At 61.7% G+C, this 22,886-nt stretch overlaps 1 protein-coding gene across 12 annotated transcripts in view; it reads left to right on the top strand.

The window, feature by feature from the left end:
- AK8 (adenylate kinase 8) overlaps positions 1 to 22,886 on the top strand; it is a 134,433-nt gene that overhangs the window by 1,278 nt on the left and 110,269 nt on the right. For 4 of the 12 annotated variants that reach the window (XM_051835365.2, XM_051835361.2, XM_051835364.2 and 1 more), the window contains exons 2-5: positions 296 to 380; positions 6,642 to 6,691; positions 9,055 to 9,168; positions 18,197 to 18,265. The exons of 1 other annotated variant lie outside the window; for it this stretch is intronic. In XM_051835365.2, the coding sequence (XP_051691325.2) occupies positions 296 to 380; positions 6,642 to 6,691; positions 9,055 to 9,168; positions 18,197 to 18,265 (318 nt within the window). Of the gene's footprint in view, positions 1 to 295; positions 381 to 6,641; positions 6,692 to 9,054; positions 9,169 to 18,196; positions 18,266 to 22,886 lie in introns of those variants that run through there. 7 more of the 12 variants (XM_051835372.2, XM_070058403.1, XM_051835363.2 and 4 more) reach the window with 6 other exon arrangements.

The following is a 22,886-nucleotide window of genomic DNA, read 5'->3' as shown; positions in this document are numbered from 1 at the left end:
CGAGGACTGGTGGAAGTTAACCAGGACAGGAAGGAGAGGAATCCACAGGCGGACCCCAAAGGGCCTGGGGGCTGCCTGCTCTGAGTCAGGGCCAGGGTCCCTCCACCCCTGCCTCCCTCCGGGGGCCTCGCTGAGAACATCCACATGGCCCCTGGCACGCGTGCCTCTGCTCACGGGACCCCGGCAGGTGGCAGCTGGGGCAGGCGGCTGGGCCCCAGGTCAGAGGCACGTTCATGGCCGCCAGGGTGGCCCCCGCAGGCGCTGACTTCCCGGGTGTCTGCCCTGTGCCCCACAGAGCATGCTGGAGCAGCTGCTGATCCACCAGCCCCAGGACCCCATCCCCTTCATGATCCAGCACTTGCACCTGGACAGCGATGACGGTGAGCACTGTGGTGCCCCCAGCCGCCGCCCCCTCCCCTCTGCCCCCTCCCCCCTCCCCCCTCCCCCAGGACCTGGCTGGGAAGCACTCTGGTGCCCCCAGCCGCCGCCCCCCCCCCGCCCCCTCTGCCCCACTCCTCCAATCCCTGACTCCCCGACTCCTCCACTCCCCCCTCCCCCAGGACCTGCCTGGGAGGCACTCTGGTGGACTTGTATCTGAAGGGCCTCCCACCCCTTCTCCCCCTCCCCCCTCTCCCTGACTCCCCCCTCCCCCAGGACTGGCTGGGAGGCACTCTGGTCGACTTGTGTGGAAGGGAAGTCAGAACAGGTGGGGAGGGGTTTTGACAATTGGCAGTGGGGGTTAATTGAAAAATGCCTCAACTTCTGTTGGAGCACAACTAATAAAAATTCTCTTGCCAAGTTATTAAAATGCAAACCTCGGAGTGGCCCACGGAATCAATTATTAATGCTTTCGCCTGCCCTAGCTGATGTCGCCTGTTGGGTTTAAGCTCTCTGATCACTGCACTTGTCAGGTGTAAATTTGGTTTCTGGTCTACCTAGACAGGCAAGCACTTGGGCTTTTCCGATGGGCTCATTATCTGCGCCGTTAATGAGTTCCAGAGCTCCCCCCCAAAGCTCGGCGCGAGCGCAGGTTGGCCCGGTGCAAGGCCAGAGCGCAGAGCTGGGGAGGAGGGAGGCCGAGCTTGGAGGGCCCCGCACTCCACCCCGTGGTCAGTTTGCCAACTGGAGGCTCCTTCCTGTCCGGGCGAGCTGTCAGGGAGAAGTGCTGTCCATCCGAGAGCTTTGATGTTTCTTTTATCGGAGTGTTAGCCATCTTGAGGGAGCTAGCAGCAAACCAGTGAAATTCACGCTTGGTGCGGCTGGGAGGGCCGGAGGCCGGCAGTGGGGGCTAGAAGGCCTGAGGTGGGAGATGCTAAGCAAGGTGAGAGAGAGGACCTGCGCTCCAGCAGTGCGCCCCGCACCAGCCTTTCCTGTCCTGATGGTCTCGGGCTTGGCCGTGGCCCGTCCGAGTGCCCCTCGTCGGCCACTGCGTGAACCTAAATGGGGGTTAAAGAGAGCCCCGGTAGTGCCTCTTTCTCAACCTCTAGTTAGGCACAAATGGCCGGGTTCTGTGGGCGTGCCCTGCTCAGTCCTGGGCCCGTGTGGAGGGGGCGCCGTGACGGGGGCAGGCTGGGAGAACCACCTTCTGGAACTGTCCCTGCTCAGCTGTGGGCCCGCGTGGAGGGGGCGCCGTGATGGGGCAGGCTGGGAGAACCCCCAGCCTCTCTTCTCACCAGCCCCGCCTTGCAGACGCAGTGCCCGTGGCTCGTAGCCACTCCACCTCCTCAGGCTGCTGTTTACTCTGGGGTGTGCAGGGGGAGGTTCTGCCTCCACGCCCCCCCACCTCCAGGCTCACCCCCAGCCTCCCGGTGGCTGCGTCTCCCTCCCTGTGTGGGAGGCTGTGGGGGCTGCGGGCGGTGCTTCCGCCCAGGCCTCTCCTCCGCTGCCGCCACCACGTAACGAGGGGAGGCAGAGGGAAAGTGGGCCGGAGGAAAAGCCGACTAGAAGAGAAAGAGGAGCGCAGTGGCTGTGCCCCGCAGCCCCGCCCGCGGTCAGTGCGCCCTCAGCTCAGGGGCTCCCACACGGCTCCGTCCAGATGTGAAGAGGCAGTGAAGAGCCTCGGGCAGGGGTCACGAAGCTCCGGCCTGGGCAGTGGTGGCGGCTCCACGACAAGACGAGGGACTGACAAGTCCCTTCCGCCCTTGGGGGACGGGGCTGCGGGCCGCCCCGTGGGAACCTCTGCTTGTGACGGGTGTCCTGAGCTTTTCCGGAGTTACGTGTCGGGCTCGATGGTAACTCACCCGTTTGAACTCAGATACGTAGGGCGGCACCCCTGCTTTCTGTGGCCGGCTTCAGCGGCCTGCCTGGGGCCACTACAACGCAGCTCCAGTCATTCCCCAGCCGGGGAATCAAACGCCTGAAATTTGAGGCGGGGTCCGTCTTCTCTTCATGTTTCCGTCTTCCTGAACAGGTTTGGTTTTCAGTGTCAGTCTGTATGTTGTCCAGGCACCATCTCACGACAGGCACTGGGCTGGTGGTGAAGACGCCCCTCGGGATGCCCACGGCCAGATCCGGTCCCAGCTCCCTGCTGACGCGCACCCTGGGAGGTGGCACTGGTGCGCGAGGGCTTTGTAGTTGGGTCCTTGCCACCCACAAAGGAGACCCAGATGGAGTTCTCAGCTCAGATGCTGTCTGCAACATTTGGGGAGTGAGCTAGGGGATGGGAGTCTGTCTGCCTGTCTCTCTCAAACGAAAGAAATTTAAATCAAATAATAAAAACTAAAGCCTAAAAGAGATCATACTTCAGGGGCCGGGGCTGTAGCAGAGCAGGTTAAGCCGTCGTCCGCAGCATCAACATTTCATATGGGCACCGGTTCGAGTCCTGGCTGCTCCACTTCCAGTCCAGCTCTCTGCTGTGACCTGGGAAAGCAGTGGAAGATGGCCCAAGTGCTTAGGCCCCTGCACCCACGTGGAAGACCTGGAAGAAGCTCCTGGCTCCTGGCTTTGACCCGACTCAGCCCCAGCCGTTGTGGCCATTTGGGCAGTGAACCAGCAGATGGAAGATTCTCTCTCTCTCTAATTCTGCCTTTAAAAAGTCACATTTCAGGTTTGGTTGCAGTGAGCTGGTGTTGGACGGCCAGCCGTCTCCGCTGCCCGCCCCCCATGGCCCCTTTGTCACCTCTTCACTGTCCTCCGGGGCTTGTGACTTTCCCGAGGCTGCCCTCCCTGGAGCCTTTACTCCGTCTCTGCGTCGCCCCGGCTTTGGCAGCTGGCTGGGCGCCGCCCTCTCCGGTCTGTCCTGAACGCTGAGTCAAGATTTTTGGTCCAGATGCGGTCAGAGAGGAGTCACTGGGACCCAAGGCCGCTGAACGGGGGGCTGATTTGTGCCTCTCCGCTCTCACCCCCAGCGCCAGGCCACGGCCAGCAGCTGTTACGGATGCTGGAGCCTCTTTGTTGGCTCTAGAGCCAGTCGCTTACACAGAGAGGAGCAATCATGGCTTTCCCTGCCCGTACCCACACCTGCACGAGACAAGTGAAGCAAAAACTGAAAACACGGGGAGGGAGGCAGGCGGCCCCTGACGGAAATGGGGGAGAAATGGGGGAGAAGTGTGAAATCGGCCGGACCCAACCCCCTCGCTCTAGAGGGTGCGGGAGGCTCAGAGGGTCCCATGGCATCCGACGAATGTCTCTGCTCCCCCGGGCTGGTTGTCAGCCACGCAGCGGCCTGGGTCAGCTGGAGCCGGGACCCCGACTCTCCAGCTTACGGGGCACAGGGTTAACTGTGTCGCACAGCGGCGTGGCTGGTGACTGGAGCAGAGGGAGCCAGGGCTCCCAACACCCCGTGAGTGTGCACAGGAGGGCGCGGAGGGAGCCACGGCACATGGGCTGGCAGCCCGTTTGCCGCGAGAAAAGCAGATTTAGTACAAAGTGAGCATTTACAGTAGCCCTGGGCAATGTTAGAGCAGGCGGTGGTGTATATAATGGTATGTTTCGTTTTTTATCAAACGTTTGTCCAAGAAAGCTGTGTATTAGAGCTCCAATACCTAAGGGTTTTCTTGTGAATTTTAAATCATGCTCCTAGTTAAACCTCAAAAGGATCTGTGGATGGAAAGGTTTTTTGATTTCCTTTGAAGTGGTGGCAGGAAGTTGATTACTCCTGGCAGTGAGGCAGGCTGTTATGGCACTGTTTATAAATAATTACTGATGAGCAGGGCTGCAGTTTCAAGGTGTTAGATTTTAAGAAACCGAAATTAATCACATAAATGAGCGAGAGGAACTTCGGGGCGGGGGGAAAGGCCGCGGATGTTCCCTTTTAAAATATTTTCATAGATGTGTACGACTTGGGTGCCGCTTACAGGAACCTGGAAGGGGAGGGTCCCTGGCACGTCAAGACCGAGACGACCGACCGCAGTTTTGGGAGTCGGACCCGAGCTGCCGCTGTCGGGACGTAGGTCCCTCCGGGTCCCTCCGCCTCGGGCTCCGCCAGCCCCGAGCCCTGCGGGGCGAGCAGCAGAGACCCCGCTTAACAGCTGGGGGAGGCGGCAAGTGGTGGTGCAGGAGCAGACCGTGCCCCCACCCCCTCCTCACCCTGATGCGGCCAGGAAGGTCCCAGTGAGCTCCACGCTTCATGGCCTCAGCACCCCCACCCTCGGCCACCTTCCCCCCAGACCTTCCACGCCACCCCAGGTCCAGTTCCCCGTGTCCCCTCTCACCTAGTGTCCCCCAGGCCGTTTCCTTTCCAAAGTCATTGTGCAAGCAGCGTTGCCCACTGTTGTGGCTTTTCTCCTGGGGGGGGGGGGAGCGGGAGGGGGCGGGGAGGCCCTGGGAGGCCTCGCCCGGGGTTACAGACCCAGAGCAGAGAGTGGGCTGTGGGCTGCCAAACGCCTGCCCCTGCTCAAAATGCCTTCTCCACTTCTGTGACGGACGGGGTCTGAGCTGGGGACCCGAGCCTTCGCTGGCGAGTGTGCTTGTCTCTGGCGGCTCTGCAGGGCCTGGTTCCGGCGTGGCGGCGGCTGTGGCTGTGGTATCGTGGGCACAGCTCGGGAGGAGGGGGGCACGGAGCTGGCTGAGCCGGAAGGGAAGCAGCAGCAGGCTGCATGGCCGTGCCTCCGAAGAGCACCCCACTGGAGTGAGACTCTCAGGGGGCCGGGGTAGGAGCTGGCGGGTTCTGGTGAGGACGTCCCTGAGGGCCCGTGACAGGTGACGAGGTGGGAATGGCGAGGACCCTCTCCAGGAGGGCAGGAGAACCCGAGGCTTCTCACATGAAAAGCCAGACAAAGCTCCGGAGGGGGGGTCTGGGGTGGAGGTGCTGCCCCCGAGGGCCTGGGGGGACTCAGAGGGACCCTGACTGGGAGAGGTGCCCCTGTGGTTTGCCGAGTTGGGGTCTCCCAGTATCTTGCTAGCAGGAGCCCAGGCTTGCTCAGCACCTCTGCTGGGGCTCCCCCAGGTTCCCATCGCCACCAGGGCCCACCCAGGGCTGCGGGCAGAGATGTGGACAGCAGCAGGCGCTTCCAGGCGCATGGTGTGGGACCCAGGCGGCCCAGAGAAGCAGCGCAAGTGTCCCGCCCTTCGTCGCATCCCAGGGACGGGGGCCAAGGGGACGCCGCTCACCCGCAGGTCTCGCCTGTCCCTTTCCCCGCGAGGCCACGGGCGGGGTCTCAGCAGCGTCCGGTCGGGGCGAGCGCCGAGGAGGCACTGAATGAGTCTTTGCAGAGGGAGTCAGTGCGTCGTGTCCAGCTCGTCCTCCGCGTTTTCCCGGGCAAGGAGAAGCTGCCGTGAGAGGGGCAAAGATGATTCCGACCCGAGCGCCCGGCTGGGTGGGGGTGTGAGGGCCATCCCACCAGGCTCCTTCTCTGTGTCCGCCCCAGCCCAGCCCAGGAGCGCACGCCCCTCCCTCCTCCTCCTGTGGGTGAGAATCCCCTCTGGGGGCCTGGCAGGGACGGGCTCTGCTGTCGGCCCCCAGGGAGGGGGATCGAGGGTCTGCCCTTGCATCGGCCACACCGGCCACACCGAGGTTCCTGGGCCTCCAGGGTGAGAGAGGGACCGAGCAGGATGGCCTCGGCGGGCGGCCCCCACAGCCCGGCGCCTCTGACACGGTGGTCATCTGGTAGCTGCTGTAGGAATTCTGCAGGGCCCAGAACATTCCAGAGCTGGGACTATGCCAGTTTTTCCATTTGCATAGAAATGCCTGTATTTGAATACAAAGGCTTCTCGGGCTGGGGCTGTATAAATCTGGCCCCTGCACCCCAGGCCTTTTCCCATTATTTTCCTCTGTAAGATGCTGGGGAATACAATTTGCTAAATAAAAAAACATAAATATAAGAACAGCTTTGAAGGTCGATTTACATAAAATACAGCTTTCTTTGAGAGAGTGTCCCTGAGACAAAGTCCCTGTTTAAAATGCTTTATGGAGTTTGAAGTCCCAATTGTTCTTGATATTTATTAGTTTGGCAAACAAGTTACCGTGTCCGCGTCCCCACGGAAATAGAAAAATAAACCATCTCCGTGATCGCTTACCTCTCTAAACACCAGGAAAGCGGCGGACGGCGAGGCCGTCTCTGGGCCCGCCGGGTTACAAATGGCCGTGTCGCTGGCAGAAATGAAACCCGGGGCGGAAGGGAGGAGAGAGGCCCCGGCGCCGCAGACGCGGGAGGCTGCTCCGTCATCCAGCCTGGTGACATTCGAATCTCTCTATTCCACAGTGCCGAAGATTGTGATATTAGGTCCACCCGCGTCGGGAAAAACCACCATCGTGAGTATATCACGCTGCGGGCTGGAGCAGTGCCACGTCCCGCTCCTCCCGCGGGCCCCTCACCAAATCCTCAGCACCTCTGAGCTCTACTTCTCCCCCTTCTTCTCCTTCTCCTCTTACTTCCTTTTACAAAGGGCAGTGTGCGTTCCCCCTGGAAAACCTAGAAGTACAAAAGCCACACACGTGACCCCCCAGCCACGCAGAGATCAGCACTGTTTGGCCGTCCGGGGCTGGGCCGCCTCGGGCGTTGGCGTGCCTGCCTGCACGCTGTCTCGGCACCCGGTTAGGATCAGGTTCTAGGCAGGGACAGTGCAGGGTCCAGCGGCGTAGCTGTGTCAGAGACTTTGGGCTCGGAACCTTAGGAGTCATCCTGAGAATTTTCGTTATGGTCTCTCTCGAACCGAGAGGCGCAGACACCGTCCCGGGGACATTCGTGTGCGCCGCTCCTGGGACTGACACGCAGTCGGGTCTCTCTCCACGCTGAAGAATCGCGGCGGTACAGACGCGGCCAATGGCCCACCCCGCCCTCCTGGCCGCCTCGGGACGCCGGCGTGCTCCGACAGCCACGGCTTCAGTCTCGGCCCGCGAGTCAAGTGTCAACATCACGTTTCACGCGTTCGGTGCCCGAGATGGGATCTTCTGCCTCTGGAGGGCCCCTCCCTGACGACGGAATCATCGTCACCCCTCTATCGCAAACAGGAGCAAGGTGACTGACGGGGGCACAGGGTCACCTGCGCGCTCAGCTCACCTGCCGTCTCTCCGCCCGTCCATCCTGTCTGCCCGCCTCTCTGTCGTTCTATCTCATCTGCCGGCGCCGGGTGGTGGCTTCCACACTCCTCAGGCAGCCCACCAGCATCCAACCACATCTCACTGGCACCCATCGTTCCAAGTTCTCTGGTGGCTGGGAGGGGTGTGCGGGTGATGGGCGTCCAGAGAGCGGAGACCCTCGTTTTGTGAAGACCCAGAGCGGCACAGCAGGGGACTTGCCCTCTTGCGGAGGTCAGGTCCTGGCAGCCTTAGGTGGGTCACCGTCTTCACCCCGAGCCCCTGCGGGGACACCCGGCCTCCGCTGTTACAGCTGGACGGTGGTGCGTGCTGCGTTGTCTCTGGCGCTGCCCAGCAGGGGGACAGAGAGAGCTGCGGTGCCCCCCGGCGTGCCCGTGCTGGAGTGGTCCTGCCGCAGCTGTGTTGCCAGAATACGTCCGCGTTATCCGTGAAAGTCGCCCCTCCCTCGCGGGTGAGAGAGCCTTCACCAGTTAACTGAGCGTTCAGCGAAAGGGTGTGTCAGCTCCCAACCTTGAAGAAAGTGAACGCCGAGTGCGGGTCCTGAGCCACGTTTCCTGCCCCCAGACGCCCTGCTGTAGACCAGCCCGGGGTGTAAAAGCCCGTGGCGGCGGCACGCGTGTGGTCTGGCGGTTAGGTGCCGTTTGGGACTCCTCCATCCCGCTGTGGAGTCCGGGTTCAAGTCCTGCTCCTGTTCCCGCCTCCAGGTCCTTGCCGGCGTCCCCTGTAGAAGCAGCAGGAGTGGGAGCCGGGTTCTGCCCCCTGGTGGAGCGCCTGTCCCTAGGCCTGGCTGTCGTGGGCCTTTGGGGGGGAACCAGCAGACTGGAGCTCTCTGTCCCTGTCTCTCTCCGTCTTGCTGTCTCCCAATTACATAAATAAGTGTTCAGAAAACCCACAGACAAGCCCCTCGTGCCACACAGAGCTTGCACGGCACACCCCAGGCGGCCGCGGGCTTTCTGGCTCCATGGGGGCAGACGTGGTGGACACGCAGGATCCCTGGGCGGGGGCCGCCTCCTGGGTCCGTCCGTCCTCCCTGCAGCCAGAAACCCCTCGTGATGACCCGCCGACGTCATCTCGCAAGTGTGGAAGGACCTGGCTTCCTCTCAGGGAGCCCCCCCGCAGGGAGCCCCCCACCCCTTCTCAGGGAGCTCCCCCTGCCCCTCCTCCCCTGCCCCCCCTCAGGGAGCTCCCCCCGCCCCTCCTCCCCTGCCCCCTCTCAGGGAGCCCCCCACCCCCTCTCAGGGAGCCCCCCCACCCCCTCTCAGGGAGCCCCCCCCGCCCCCTCCTCCCCACCCCCTCTCAGGGAGCTCCCCCTGCCCCTCCTCCCCTGCCCCCTCTCATGGAGCTGCCCCCCCAGGGAGCTCCCCCTGCCCCCTCTCAGGGAGCCCCCCACCCCCTCTCAGAGAGCTCCCCCTGCCCCCTCTCAGGGAGCCCCCCCACCCCCCCCAGGGAGCTCCCCCTGCCCCCTCCTCCTCTGCCCCCCCTCAGGGAGCCCTCCTACCCCCCCTCGGGAGCCCCCCGCCCCCTCTCAGGGAGCCCCCCGCCCCCTCTCAGGGAGCCTCCCCCCCCCCCCCCCACAGGCGATGTGGCTTTGCAAACACCTGAACTGCAACCTGCTCAACACCGAGAACCTGATGGGGAGAGAACTTTCCCTTCTGGCTGCCGAGGCCAGGAAATATTACCGGAGATTCCGGGTAAGACTGGCCCCGGGGGCAGGGCTGGGGACACAGGGACAGGGCTTCCTGGGCGCGAGGTCCACCCCCAGCCCGTCTCCTCCCGCCCTGCCCGTCACTCGCCTACTCTCCCTTTCCTTTTGGACGAAATCGAAATGGAGGCTGGGTAGCACGAGGTGCACACAGGCCGAGCTGGAAGGATGGGACGTGGCCCTGATGGGCACCGGGGTGGGCTTTCCTTCCACAGTGGGGCGGGCTGTCCTGTCCAGGCTCTTCTTCTTAGGGTCAGCACGTGATGGGGGCGGAGGCAGGGCAGTGGCACCATCCCGCAGAGGGTGGACCTGCGGCCTGGGAGGTCCCAGCTGTCCTCAGAGCGGAGGCCCCGTCACGTCCGGGCGTGCCGTGCCTCAGACCCCGCCAGCTCTGTACACATTTGAAAAATCGTCCTTCAAAGAGGAGTGCTGGGCTGGGCCGACCGTCTGCCTCTCAGAGGCTCGGAACTTTCCCCAGAACTCCCGTGGGGGCGTCAGCAGGGCCGCGCTGCCGCGGGGGAGCGTGTGTGGGCACTCAGGGTCTGCTTCCCCGCCTCGTGGGCTGCACGGCTGAGCGCGCCCGCCGCTGGGTGCCGCGGCCCCTTCCTCACCAGCAACCCTGAGAGGGCCACCGCGACTCCCAGGAACCCGGCAGCTGCGCAGGGGCCTGCTCTCTGACCCCTCTCTGAGTCCCTCTGCTGTTTCCCCTCCCCCTCCTCTCGTCATCTTCCTCAGCCGTGTGCCGCCTCCACCCGTGCCGGGCTCCCTGTGTGCTCTGTCCAGACCAGCCGCAGGCCAGCTTCGTGGGCCAAATCCCATGGAGGGGTGTGGCCTGGACACGGAGCAGGGGCGTGGCCGGGAGGGAGGGCCGTTCTCAGAGGTGGAGGGGTGTGGCTTGGGCGCATCCCAGTGCCAGTTTCCCATAGCGCGGTGAGTCACTGTCCCCCAAAACGTCCCCACAGGGGTCGGGGTGTGCGGTGACTGCTTCGGGGGGCATCAGCTTTGGGGTGGGAATACGGCTTGAGGACGGTGGCTCACTCGTGTCCTGCTCTTCAGGGTAGGGGGGGAAGGCTCATTTCTAGGTTAACAAATGCTTTTATTCAGTTCATAAAACTCAACAGAGAGGGGGGAGCTTAAGGCAATGCCTCCTGGGATTCATTACGCTAAGTATCAGTGTTTCAGACCCCGTGGAAGCGCGCTCGGGCTGTCTCGTCGGGGTTCCGAAACACGGGGAGGGGGAAGATGAAAGGCAAGGTCGCCGGCCTAGGCGGGGAGTGCCGTGCTCTGAGGGGCTGCAGCGGGGTGTCCTGGGCTCTGCTGGCCGCCGCCTTGCCCACGACAGGCAGCCCTCGCGCTAAATGTGGTCCTGAAATTGTCTGCTGATCTGCAGTCATCACAGCTCTTTGTGCAAGCAGTGAGAATTCCTTCGCGCGCACCCGGTTTTCTCCCGCTAATCTTGGCTCTGCCCCGCTGTGGGCAGTTCTCTTGTAACCGAGACGGCTCCCTCGTAGGCCTTTCCGAATGGTTTCCAAAAGCCATCTGCTCTATGAGTCCTCGTTCTCGTTGCTAGAACGAAATATCTGAAGCTGGGCAAAATACAAGGAGAGGAGGCTTGCTTGGCTCGTGGTCCGGGGCCGAGGGCCCGTGTCTGCCAACGTGTGCAGGACCCGGTGGCGGCAGGGCACCACGTGGAGAGAGATGGGGTGTGTGTGCATGTGCCTGCTTGCTTGCTTGCTTTGTCTCTCTCTTTCTTTCTCTCTTTCTCTCTCTCTTTCTCTCTTTCTTTCTCTCTTTCTCTCTTTCTTTCTTTCTTTAGGCAGAGTGGACAGTGTGAGAGAGAGACAGAGAGAAAGGTCTTCCTTTGCCGTTGGTTCACCCTCCAATGGCCGACGTGGCTGGTGCACCGCGCTGATCCGAAGGCAGGAGCCAGGTGCTTCTCCTGGTCTCCCATGGGGTGCAGGGCCCAAGCACCTGGGCCATCCTCCACTGCACTCCCTGGCCACAGCAGAGAGCTGGCCTGGAAGAGGGGCAACCGGGACAGAATCCGGCCCCGACTGGGACTAGAATCCGGTGTGCTGGTGCCGCAAGGCGGAGGATTAGCCTAGTGAGCCGCGGCGCCGGCCTCTATTTATTTATTTATTTATTTATTTTAAAGAAAGGCTGGGTTATGATATTGATCTTTATTTTTTTTTTAAGATTTAGTTTATTTGAAAGGCAGAGTTACAGAGAAAGAGGGAGAGAGAGGGAGGGGGAGGAGGAGAGGGAGAGAGAGAGGTCTTCCATCCGCTGGTTCACTCCCCAGATGGCCACTACGGCCAGGGTTGGGCCAAGTCGAAGGCAGAAGGCTGGAGCTCTACCTGGAGTCAGGGTCCCATGGGTGCAGGGCCCCAAGCACTTGGGCCATCTTCCGCCGCCTTCCCAGGTGCATTAGCAGGGAGCCTGCTGGGCTTTCACGGCGGCCAGGGGTCACACACGGCATTCTGCTGGCTTTGTGACTGTTGACTGTGAGATACAAAGATGTCCAGCAGCAGTGAGGGTGACCGGAGGAGCCGCGTGGACCCCCTCCCCGACTTGCCCTGCCCCTGGGTCATTTCAGAGCGAACACAGACAGCATTTCAGTTCATCGTTTCACTCTCTGTCTGCTGGGAGATGAAGGTGCAGACAGGCGATGGTCAGACCATGGGGAAAGGCGGAACTCTGGACCACAGCCTGCAGCACTCAACCTGTTACCTGCGATGACCAGCTCAGGAAGCGGCCTTCGAGGAAGGCAGATGCCTGTCTCTTCCAACAGCCCGGGGAGCCAAACGTCATCCTGCCCAAGAGGGCCAGGACTCGATTAGCTGCAGCTTCCTTAGTTTTTTCCCCCCTTCCCAGCTTCTGAGTGGCCAGAGAAAGCCAAAGACACTGCCCCAGCGAATCACATAGGCTGTCCCAGTGTGGTGACCTCCCCGGCTTCCCTGTGCCCACAGCCATCAATCAGCACACCCAGAGCGCTCTGGGTTTCCCATCCTGAAGCTTTCCCAGCCTTGAGCCTGCCTCTGAGTCTCTGCACGCAGTGAGGTGGCCAACTCCCTCGCCTTGGCCTTGTCTCTGTGGGTGGTCTTCATTTGTCCCTGTATTCCAAAACAGAACACACACACACACACACACACACACGTTACCACACCTGCAGGACCCGGTGCCTGGTCAAGGGTTAAAAGTCTCCTTAGCGACAGCTCTCCTGTGCGCCCTGGTGGCCTCTCCTGCCTGGGTCCCAGGCCCTCCCTCAGCTGACCTTTGCATCCGTCCAGTTCTTCCGGGTCAGGTGGCCGACGCCCTTGTCACTGGCTGCGCAATTTTGCTTAGATGCTGACCTCACTGCTCCTCCTGGAAGGGTCAGGGACCAAGGACATGGGGAAAGCCAGCAAAAGGAATGTCAAAGGACCCTGTGGGAGGACAGGGCTTCCCACAGCACTGCAGGAACCCCCCCCCCTCCAGCACCCCCTCCACAGACCCCCTCCCCACCCAGGACACCGCTGCTTCTGTTCCTCTTTCTTGAGTCAATGGAATTCTTGGCGTTTGGCTTTCTCTGGGCTTCTCTAAGCCCGCCGGCTGATTCACCATCACAGATGCCACAAAAGGGCTCGGGTGTGGTTGGTCCTGGGAGTGGGGGTGGGGAACTAGACTGGGATGGGGAGGCCCCCAGTGTCAGGAGGTCCCAGGCTCAGGTGCTGCAATGAGACTGAGATTTCAACTGCAAGAGTCAAACTAAACCAACGCCGACTTTCCAGCTGAGACCCCTGTGTGTTTGCAGGTTTGGGGCTGCCTGGCCCTGGGGTTTTCAGAGTTGCCGGCCCCTTAGGATCTCTGGGGGCACACACTGCTGGCCTCTTTTAGTCTGCATTTATTTATTGTGTAGTGCTGTTTTTTAAGTCTCTATTTTTTGAAAGGCAGAGCGACAGAGAGAACCAAAACCAGAGATCTTCATCTGCTGGTTCACTCCCCAGATACCCGCAACAGCCAGGACTGGGCCAGGCTGACGTCAGGAGCCAGGAGCCCCAACCAGGTGTCCCATGTGGATGGCAGGGACCCAAGAACTTGAGCCAAAACCCACCGCTTCTCCGTATGCGCATTAGCAGGAAGCTGAGGTTAGAATCAGGGCTGGGCTTGAGCCCAGGCACTCTGGTGTGGTAGGCAGGCTTCCCGAGCAGCACGTATCCCCTGCTCCGAGGCCCTGCTCCCCGGCACCCACGTTAGGGAGCTCTAACCAGGGCGGGCTGAGAGCACACCCCAGCACCACCCCTCGGTGCAGGGTTGTTCCACAGCACGATTCCTGCTAGTCAGGCTGTCTGTAGAAGTCCGTGCTTGTTGAGTGAATAAATGACCCGGGCTTTGAAGGCAGGGCTTGTCCTGACTCCACTGTGGCCCGATGTCCCCAGGTACTGCAGCTGCCCAGAGTCACTTTTTTTTTTTTTTTTTTTTTTTTTACATATCCAAATAAAAGAACTGGAGCCTTCATCCAACTTCTGTCTACACACAAGAAACATGGTCCCCTCCAATCCGTCCCGAGTGTTTCTGGAGTCTCCCTTTGCTCTGGCCCTCCTGCCTCCCACCAGCCTCGAACTGAGACCTGTGGGAGCGCCCTCGGGTCCGTCCGTCCTCCCGCTCCCCCTTCCACTGCAGGTGCAGGTGTGGGACAGGGCTTTGCTGGAGGCTGGGGTCCAGCGCAGGTGCACCTGAGAGCCGGCCTCCGTGGCTCAGCTAAGCTCATTGGCCTCTCCAGGCCATTCCAGGGTCTCCTGCTACCACCTCCCGCCGCGGGCCTGGTCGGCTGCCACACTGGGGGTCTACTCTCTTCCTTCAAAACCTCTTTTCCTAGCCCCCCTTGTCCTCTGTCCCCAGGATTGCCCGTCTCCCCCTGCCTCTCCTAACTGCTCTGCCAACTCCAAGCAGCAGCAGAACTTGGAGATGAGACTTGTCTATAAAGGCTTTTCCCATCAGTTCTCGGGGAGCTCAAATCCTGGGCTCCCCTCACCCAGCCGGAGCCCCTTCACGGAGGAGGCGGGGAAGGTGGGACAGACCCCCACGCTGCTCCTGCGGATCAAAGTGCTCACAACTTCCGGACATCACCTATCGAGGTGACCCAGGGACTCTGGGGTTCCTGAGAGTGGGCCCAGTGACAGGCAGCAGGGCTCACGTCAGCCCTGTATGAGGAAGTCCAGGCGTGGGGGAGTTAAGGGACGCCCCAGGGGGCCTCTGCAAGCTGACCAGTGCGTCCCTTGATGGAGGGCGGTGCCCTGAGGGCGGCTCTGCCGTGCTGCCCTGGGGACCCAGGAAGGCACCAAAGCCCGCCCTGGGCGCTGGAGAGGGAAGAGAGGTTGGTTCACATCAGAGCCACCGCAGCAGTGCCGCCCGCCGGGAAAGAAGCAGGCTGGATGCCGCAGTGCCAGGGGTCCGTACCCAGGCGGGGCCCTCCCTCTGCGCGTTGGCCCCGAGCCTGCCCGAGAGCCGGGCTGGGCTGGGCCGGGCTGGGCTGGGCTGGGCTGTGTCAGGAGCTCCAGAACTCGCTCCCTGCAGAGACGGTTTGGCAGGACTGGCTGCTGACTTGACACTTCAAAGACGGCACTGAGACAGCACGGTGGAGGGGGTGTGGTGGCGGGCACGGCAGGGGACGCCCGGGAGGGGCAGCGCTCAAAGCCGAGGGCCTGGCCCCTGCTGTGCGGGCTGCGGGGGCACCTTGTCCCACCAGCCCGTGCCTTTCAACCCGCCTCCCTGGACTGGCTTGCACCCCGTGCCCCAGGCCGGCACCTCTGCCTCCAGAACTGGTGGGAGGGAGATCACCTGGGCCTCAGGATGGGCAGGGACCTTGCCTGGGGCCCGGAACCGATGCAGGGGGCAGGAGGGAGAGAAAGGGCTGGGAGGACCAGGGCTGCTTCCTGGGGATTCTTTCCCCTCTCCAGCCGTGTCCCCACAAGGGCCGGGCTCCTTGGTACGGAGTTGGCTGAGAGTGGCCCTGGGGTGGCCCTGGCCCAGCAACATCCGCATCACTCGCCTGGTAGAAACGCGGGTTCTCAGCCCCAGCCCAGACCTCCTGAATCGGAGCTGGGTGGGGCCCGCCCACCGGCATCGGAGCAGTGTTCAGGTTGAGAGCCACTGGGGTGTGGGGAGACGGCGGGAGCAGGGGCTGGGGGCCGGCCAGTCTCCTCCCTGCCCCTTGGGGAGACGGCAGGAGCAGGGGCTGGGGGCCGGCCAGTCTCCTCCCTGCCCCTTGGGGAGACAGCGGGAGCAGGGGCTGGGGGCCGGCCAGTCTCCTCCCTGCCCCTTGGGGAGACGGCAGGAGCAGGGGCTGGGGGCCGGCCAGTCTCCTCCCTGCCCCTTGGGGAGACGGCAGGAGCAGGGGCTGGGGGCCGGCCAGTCTCCTCCCTGCCCCTTGGGGAGATGGCGGGAGCAGGGGCTGGGGGCCGGCCAGTCTCCTCCCTGCCCCTTGGGGAGATGGCGGGAGCAGGGGCTGGGGGCCGGCCAGTCTCCTCCCTGCCCCTTGGAGAGATGGCGGGAGCAGGGGCTGGGGGCCGGCCAGTCTCCACCCTGCCCCTTGGAGAGACGGCGGGAGCAGGGGCTGGGGGCCGGCCAGTCTCCTCCCTGCCCCTCCGGGCTCCTTTTCCTCTCACCATTCATTTGTTCTCTCTCTCCATCTTGCTTTCCCTCTTGACTTCTGGTGGCCTCTTCACAGAGACCTCCAAGCAAACACCTTACAAATCTGGCTCCCAGCCCCACCCCGTTCTCTCACTGTCCTTTTCTTCCAGTTCTGCAGCCCTGGAAGAGCCATTCTGGGTTCTTACTTTCCCTTTGTGCCACCTTCATTCCCTTACACATCCCTCATGCCTGCAAAGCGGCTGTTGCTGCTCCAGCGCTTGCATTCTTTCAGCTTCTGATCTGGTGGAGGAAAGCGGGGGTTCCCACCCCCTGGCGGTTCCACTGATGCCCCGAGCCTCATGTACATTGGTTGGGATTGGGTCACAGGCAGCTTCTAACGCAATCGCAGTGGCCGGGGGTGGGACATGCTGATGAGCTGGGACCAATCAGGACCTTCCTCTGGATCTGACCTGGGTTGACCCCACCCAGACCATCCAAGCTGATGGGCCAGAGGGTGACTCCCCAAAGGGAGTTTGGGGGAGTACGTTACTAGCAGTGGGGTCTATGGGAAGCAGAAGTAATAGTGACTCAGTCAGGTACCACTTGGAAGTTGGCAGCCCGGGGCCCACCTGCTAGAACCCGTTAGGCCGCTGGGCCTGAACCGCGGGCCGGAGAAAGCTGCGCCCAGACAGACAGTCTGTGGGCTGCTGGAATGTTTATTGCTTGGGAAATGGCCGCACTGGAACATTCCAAGCTGCCGGGACCACACACGTGAACCAAGGGGCTTTCCGCACGTCCCCACCACCTTATCAGGGCCCCTGTGGCACCCTGCACCTCCCCCGACAGGCACAAGGGACTCTGCCCTCTGGCAGGCTGAACCCCCACTCTCTTTACCCCTCACTCTGTCCCCCCTTAAGAAGTCTTGTCTGTTTTACCCAGCTGCCTCCTCGCCGTCTCCAGACCCTAAAATCCCAAAACCTAGCACCACCCAGCTGCTGGAGACGCCGTGTGACGCACCAGCCCTCTGTCCCCGCACGTGCCCACGCCCAGACACACTGGAAGCAGACCCAGCCGTGCTGGGACGCAGGACCCGATCTGCCTGGAGCCTCCCACACACTGGCCCTCGGCGTAAAGACCAGGCCTGTCCCCCAGCTTGGAGGAGGCTCAGCAAGTCCCCCGTTCGTCACTGCCTCCGCTGGGCACACTGCGCGGCCCTGGCCTGGAGCGCCGTGGCCAGCACCTGGCGGAAGCCCCTCCCACCAGTTTGGCCTGAGCTGGCCGGCTTGAATGTGCTGTGGGGCTGGCCTGGGGGGTCTCTCTGGCAGAATGTTTGGGGGTCGTGGCGGGGAAGCACTGGCTTTGGAAATCTTGGGTCAAGGGAACTCTGGGGAGTGGGTGTTCCAGGCCCTGGCTCTGGGACTTCAAGCTTTGCGAGCCGGTTCAGCTCAGACTTGGCCGTGAGGATACTGGCAAGGAGCTGGTCAGAGAAAGCTGAGAAGCAAGAGAGCAGAGGGCGGTGGTGGTCAGCTTCCCGCCCGCACGTCCCCCAGCCCGCCCCTCCCAAGCGTGGCTGGAGCAGCGGAGACGGGTGCTCAGGCCCTGGCTCTGCCCTCCCTTGCTGCGAACCCTGGGGAGGGGGCTCAGCTTCCAGGTCTATGAAAAACAAGCAGGGACAAAGGGGGCACAAATCACGGAGGTATCGTACAAGGCGAGAACCGCCACGCCTGGCCCGGCACACACGTGGACACGCTAGCGTCTTCATTACTGCGTTTGGATGACTTAGGGGACGCGATGTTTCACCAACTCATCCACCAGCAAGGCTTCCTATGGGCTCTGTCCTGGGGCTGGGGCTGGGGTCCACTGGTCAGCTCTGTTCTGGGGCTGGGGTCCACTGGTCAGCTCTGTTCTGGGGCTGGGGTCCACTGGTCGGCTCTGTTCTGGGGCTGGGGTCCACTGGTCAGTGTTAAGCCCTGGCTCTCGGGAGGGGGGTGGGGAATCCCTGATTTGCCCGTTTCTGTGGTGTAAACGTTCACACTACCCACATGGTAGGGTGGCATGGGACGGGAGGGACAAGCTTCCTCCCCCCCCCCCCGCATGGGCCACAAAGGCAGTCAGAGGCTGCTCCCTTTCCCTCAGGGACCTCGCGGCTCACTGGGCGCGTGGGCGTGCCGGCAGGTCCTTAGAGCGGGCTGGCGTGATAGAACTCACCACCGGGATCTCGGGGCCTGGGAAGCAGCCTCAGCCTGGCCTGGGAGGGCTTCCGGCAGGCGGCAGCGCCTGGGGCAGCTCTGGAGTTGCTCAGGTGGAGGCGGGCAGGGGCTCAGGACAGGGTGGGCGGTGCTGGGGTCAGCTGAGTGCCCTCCTGCGCTCCGGGCCCCTCATGCTGTGTGTGGTCTCTCCTTCAGAGCCTCCCCAGCCAGCTGGTCGTGAGGCTGGTTCAGGAACGCCTGGCCGAGGAGGACTGTGTCCGGCGGGTAAGAGAGGGGCTCTGTGGCCAGGAGGGGAGGGCGGGCGGGGGAGGGGGCATCCCGGCTCCGAGGGCAGGGGTGACCGGAGGCACAGCATCCGAGCAGGAGCTTGCGGACGGTCAGTGTGGGGACGTGGCTGCAGCCTGTTGGAGGGTGACCGTGGAGCCGGCACAGCCATCCATGCTCCTCCCGCAGAGCAGCCGGGACAGAGCGCTGGGAGAGAGGCGCTGAGGGCAGTGAAGGTGCGGCTGAGGGTCCAGGGACGGGCAGTGGGGAGGCAGGAGTGCAAGTGAGGCAGATGGCGAGGGGCGCTGGGGGGCAGCCCCGCAGGGCAGAGGGGAGGGCGGCGGAGCCCTGCCAGGCCCGGGGAGCGCCTCACCTGCACGGGGGTCCTCTCCTCCTCTCAGGAGGGCAGCGGAGCCCTGCCGGGCCCGGGGAGCGCCTCACCCGCACGGGGGTCCTCTCCTCCTCTCGGGAGGGGCAGAGCCCTGCGGGGGCCCGGGGAGCCTCACCCGCACGGGGGTCCTCTCAGGAGGACAGCGAGCCCTGCCGGGCCCGGGGAGTGCCTCACCTGCACGGGGGTCCTCTCAGGAGGACAGCGGAGCCCTGCCGGCCCAGGGAGCGCCTCACCCGCACGGGGGTCCTCTCTCAGGAGGGCAGCGGAGCCCTGCCAGGCCTAGGGAGTGCCTCACCCGCACGGGGGTCCTCAGGGACCGTGGCTGGGCCCCTCTGCGGACAGGGAGCTGAGCCGGCCGCGGGACCTGTGGGTGTTTCCCCCGAGGCTGCAGCGTGGCTTCTGGCTCTACTGGGCTCTGCCGCGGAACGGAAGCTTGGTTTTGATGAAGGTTAGTCAGTGCCATCTTCCGTTTGTACTATTCTGTTTTGTTTTCTTTCGCCTTCTCTCTGTGGGTCTGTGTTTCCTCGTGCGTGCTCCCGTGATTACAGGGTACGCGCTGCCCCCCTGTCTGGTCAGCAGGGGCGCTGGACCCCTTCCTGAGTCTGTGCTGGAGTCGGCTCCCAGGCGACACCCGGACGTGCTGGAAGTCCCCAGGCCTGTCCCATCACCAAGCTCACTCGGAAGAATCCCAGGGGAGGGAAATGACCACATTCACCCAGAAAGTTGCCGTTTCTGTCGCTCCTCTGATTTTTTATTTATTTGAGAGGCAGAGTTACAGCAGAGAGAGGGAGAAACAGAGAGAGAGGTCTTCCATCTGCTGGTTCACTCCCCAGATGGCTACAATGGCCAGGGCTGAGCAGATCCGAAGCCAGGAGCCAGGAGCTTCTCCCGGGTCTCCCACGTGGGTGCAGGGGCCCAAGCACTTGGGCCGTCTTCTCCTGCTATCCCAGGCCATGGCAGAGAGCTGGATGGGAAAGAGGAGCAGCCGGGACGTGAACCAGCGCCCCTGTGGGATGCCAGCGACACGTGGTAGGGGCTTGCACTATCAAGAAGCTGGATGGGAAGTAGAGTAGCCAGGACTTGAACTTGTTCCAGTATGGAATGCAGGCATCTTAAGTGATGATGTAACCTGCTTCGCCCCAACGCCAGACCCCATCAACCTCGTTAGCCCCTGAAAGCCTTGGTCTGTACAGCCTGTTTGCCTCGTGCGCTCGCAGCGTGTGCAAACGCTAAGCACCCCCTGTCCTTGCCAACAGCTACCGCCATCTCCGTGATGACGTGTGGCTAGTATTATTCAATACCAACAGTTATGATGGTGGTGGTGTTGGCTGTGTTACTGTTTATAGTATTTATGAACGTGTTCTGATGACGTGGTGGTTGTTGTCGGACACCTGGTCTAGCGCTTGGTCCACCACGCGCCATTGCTGGCGCACCACGCTCTGTGCAGAGAGGCTTCGTCATTCTGCTGTTGATGGCGCGTTGACTGGGGGTGTAGTGGGTGCCAGGGCCGAGGGCTGTGCCCAGCTCCTCTTTGGATCTTACAGCCGCCGTGTGGAGGCCAAATCTGGGACGTGCCCAGGACTTACTTATCACATAGGTTCCAGAATGTTCCCTGGCGCAAACATGGCCTCGTGCTCTTGGGCCCTGTTCTTGTTTCAGAGGCCACGCCCCGTGAAGGAGGGTGGTGTTGCCCTGAGCGCTGTCCCTGCCCTGGTCCTCGGTTTCCGGTCTGGAAGGTGGGGGCTGGGCTTGCGTGCCGAGGTCCCTTCCAGCCTTACCCGTTCAGTGACTCGGGTCGTATCTGAGCGTTGTTGCCTGCAGAGTGAAGAGATACCTCCTCCACTTCCTCTAAGCTTTGTGCCTTTCCGTCTCTTCCCGGTGGAGACAGGCTCTCAAGAGTGAGAGGTTAGGCTGCTAATTACGGGCTCTGGTTGTTCAGAGACAAAACAAACCCTCGTCCAAAGTAAACAGGCTCCCTTGCTTTTAGGGAGAGAAATGACACATATGCATATTCATTTATATGGTAATTATTATTTTTTAGCTACGCAGGGACTAGAATTGATAATGTAGAGCTCAAAAAGAAAGCAGGGAGCAATGTTTTGGGGGAAATAAAGCAGTCGTAGCCCATCAGGATTCTGTGGTTAGTGTGGGTTTTTTTTTTTTCTTTCTTGTTTTTCGGTCTAATGCAATCTGTTTGAAGAATGTTTTGAAGTGACCATCAAATGCATCAGAGGAAGAGAAATTAGCAGTTTGTATTATTGGAGCCATGCAAGGGAGGTGGCTCTAGCTGCGGGGGACCCGCGAGCCACTGCTCAGGGGTGGTCAGCTTCCTGAAGTCAGAATGGGCCTGGCTGCCATCCTCAGGGCACCAGAGAGCTGAAAAACGGGCAGTGGGCTCTGGAGACTTGGGCAGGGCCCAGTGCCCAGGAGGCCGGAGAGTCGGGCCTGAGAAGCCCCTCCTCTGCTCGGCACCAGCCCGGGGCCCGGCAGCCGCCCTGGTCTTTCGCCTATCCCTTCACACTGCTGCCGGAGGCACACTTGGTTGGCTTGTGTTATTGAATTTTTATTGCTATAAGGAGAACATATTTTAGGTAGTTGGTTGGCTGGTTTTTAACGAGTGAACTTCTTTGCTGACCACACTACATCCCTTCGTGAGGTTCAGAATGGAAAAGGCAGCCGAGCCGGCCACTGCCTGGCGCCCCCTCCTCTGCGGGAGCTCCTCCCTTGGAAGCACAGGGGCCATTGGTCATCTTTTTTTTAAGATTTATTTATTTACTTTGAAAGAGTTACAAGGAGAGAGGAAGAAACAGAGCGAGCTCTCCCCTCTGCCAGGGCAGCCGGGACTGAACCCCTGAACCCCACATCCACATGAGATGCCGGCGTTGCAGGCGGGCAGTGGCTTTCCCATCTGCGCCACAACTCTCCCCAGCACTCCCCAGCAAATCTTTTTTTTTTTTTTAAAGATTTTATTTATTTGAGAGACAGAGTTACAGACAGAGTAGAGTGAGGGGGAGACAGAGAGAAAGACCTTCCATCCACTGGTTCACTCCCCAAATGGCTGCAATGGTTGGAGCTGCTCTGATCTGAAGCCAGGAGCCAGGAGCTTCCTCCAGGTCTCCCACGTGGGTGCAGGGGCCCAAGCACTTGGGGCATCTTCCACTGCTTCTCCAGGCCACAGCAGGGAGCTGGATTGGAAATGGAGCAGCTGGGACTTGAACCGGCGCCCATAAGGGATGCTGGTGCCACAGGTGGAGGCTTAGCCCACTGTGCTACAGTGCTGGCCCCAGCTTGGTAGTCTTTTAAGTGTAGTGCTTGAGGGGGAAAAGCAGTGAAGTTTCAGAGCCCCTTGCAGCCCGTCTCCTGCCCCCAACCCCGCCTCCCGTCCGTTTGGGACAGAGCTCGTGTGGAGTTCCCTTCATTCCTGTGAGTTCCCGCTGTGGGCGAGTTCCTCTGCCCTGGGAGCTCGGGCTTTGTGAAGGGCTGAGGGGCATAATGCAGGAAGCCACGCGCACGGCGTACGTGGCTACCCCCATCCCTTCAAGAGTTACTTACTTACTTATTTATTTATTTATTTATTTATTTTTTGACAGGCAGAGTGGACAGTGAGAGAGAGAGACAGAGAGAAAGGTCTTCCTTTGCCGTTGGTTCACCCTCCAATGGCCGCCGCGGCCAGCACGCTGCTGCCGGCGCACCGCGCTGATCCAATGGCAGGAGCCAGGAGCCAGGTGCTTTTCCTGGTCTCCCATGGGGTGCAGGGCCCAAGCACCTGGGCCATCCTCCACTGCACTCCCTGGCCACAGCAGAGAGCTGGCCTGGAAGAGGGGCAACCGGGACAGAATCCGGCGCCCCGACCGGGACTAGAACCCGGTGTGCCGGCGCCGCTAGGCGGAGGATTAGCCTAGTGAGCCGCGGCGCCGGCCTACTTACTTATTTATTTAAAGTCAGAGTTACACCGAGAGAGGAGAGGCAGAGAGAGAGACAGACAGACAGAGAGACAGAGAGAGGTCTTCCCATCTGCTGCAACAGCTGGAGCTGAGCCGATCCGAAGCCAGGAGCCAGGAGCTTCCTCCAGGTCTCCCACGTGGGTGCAGGGCCCAAGCACTTGGTTCATCCTCCGCTGCTTTCCCAGGCCACAGCAAAGAGCTGGATTAGAAGTGGAGCGGCCGGGACACGAACCGGTACCCACATGGGATGCCAGCACTGGAGGCGGCGGCTTTACCCGCTGCACCG

Source organism: Oryctolagus cuniculus, chromosome 1 (genome assembly GCF_964237555.1).
Source record: "Oryctolagus cuniculus chromosome 1, mOryCun1.1, whole genome shotgun sequence".
In the NCBI taxonomy this organism is placed as follows: Eukaryota; Metazoa; Chordata; class Mammalia; order Lagomorpha; family Leporidae; genus Oryctolagus; species Oryctolagus cuniculus.
Note: the sequence above shows the minus strand (reverse complement) of the source record. Positions and strands in the feature narration are given on the sequence as shown.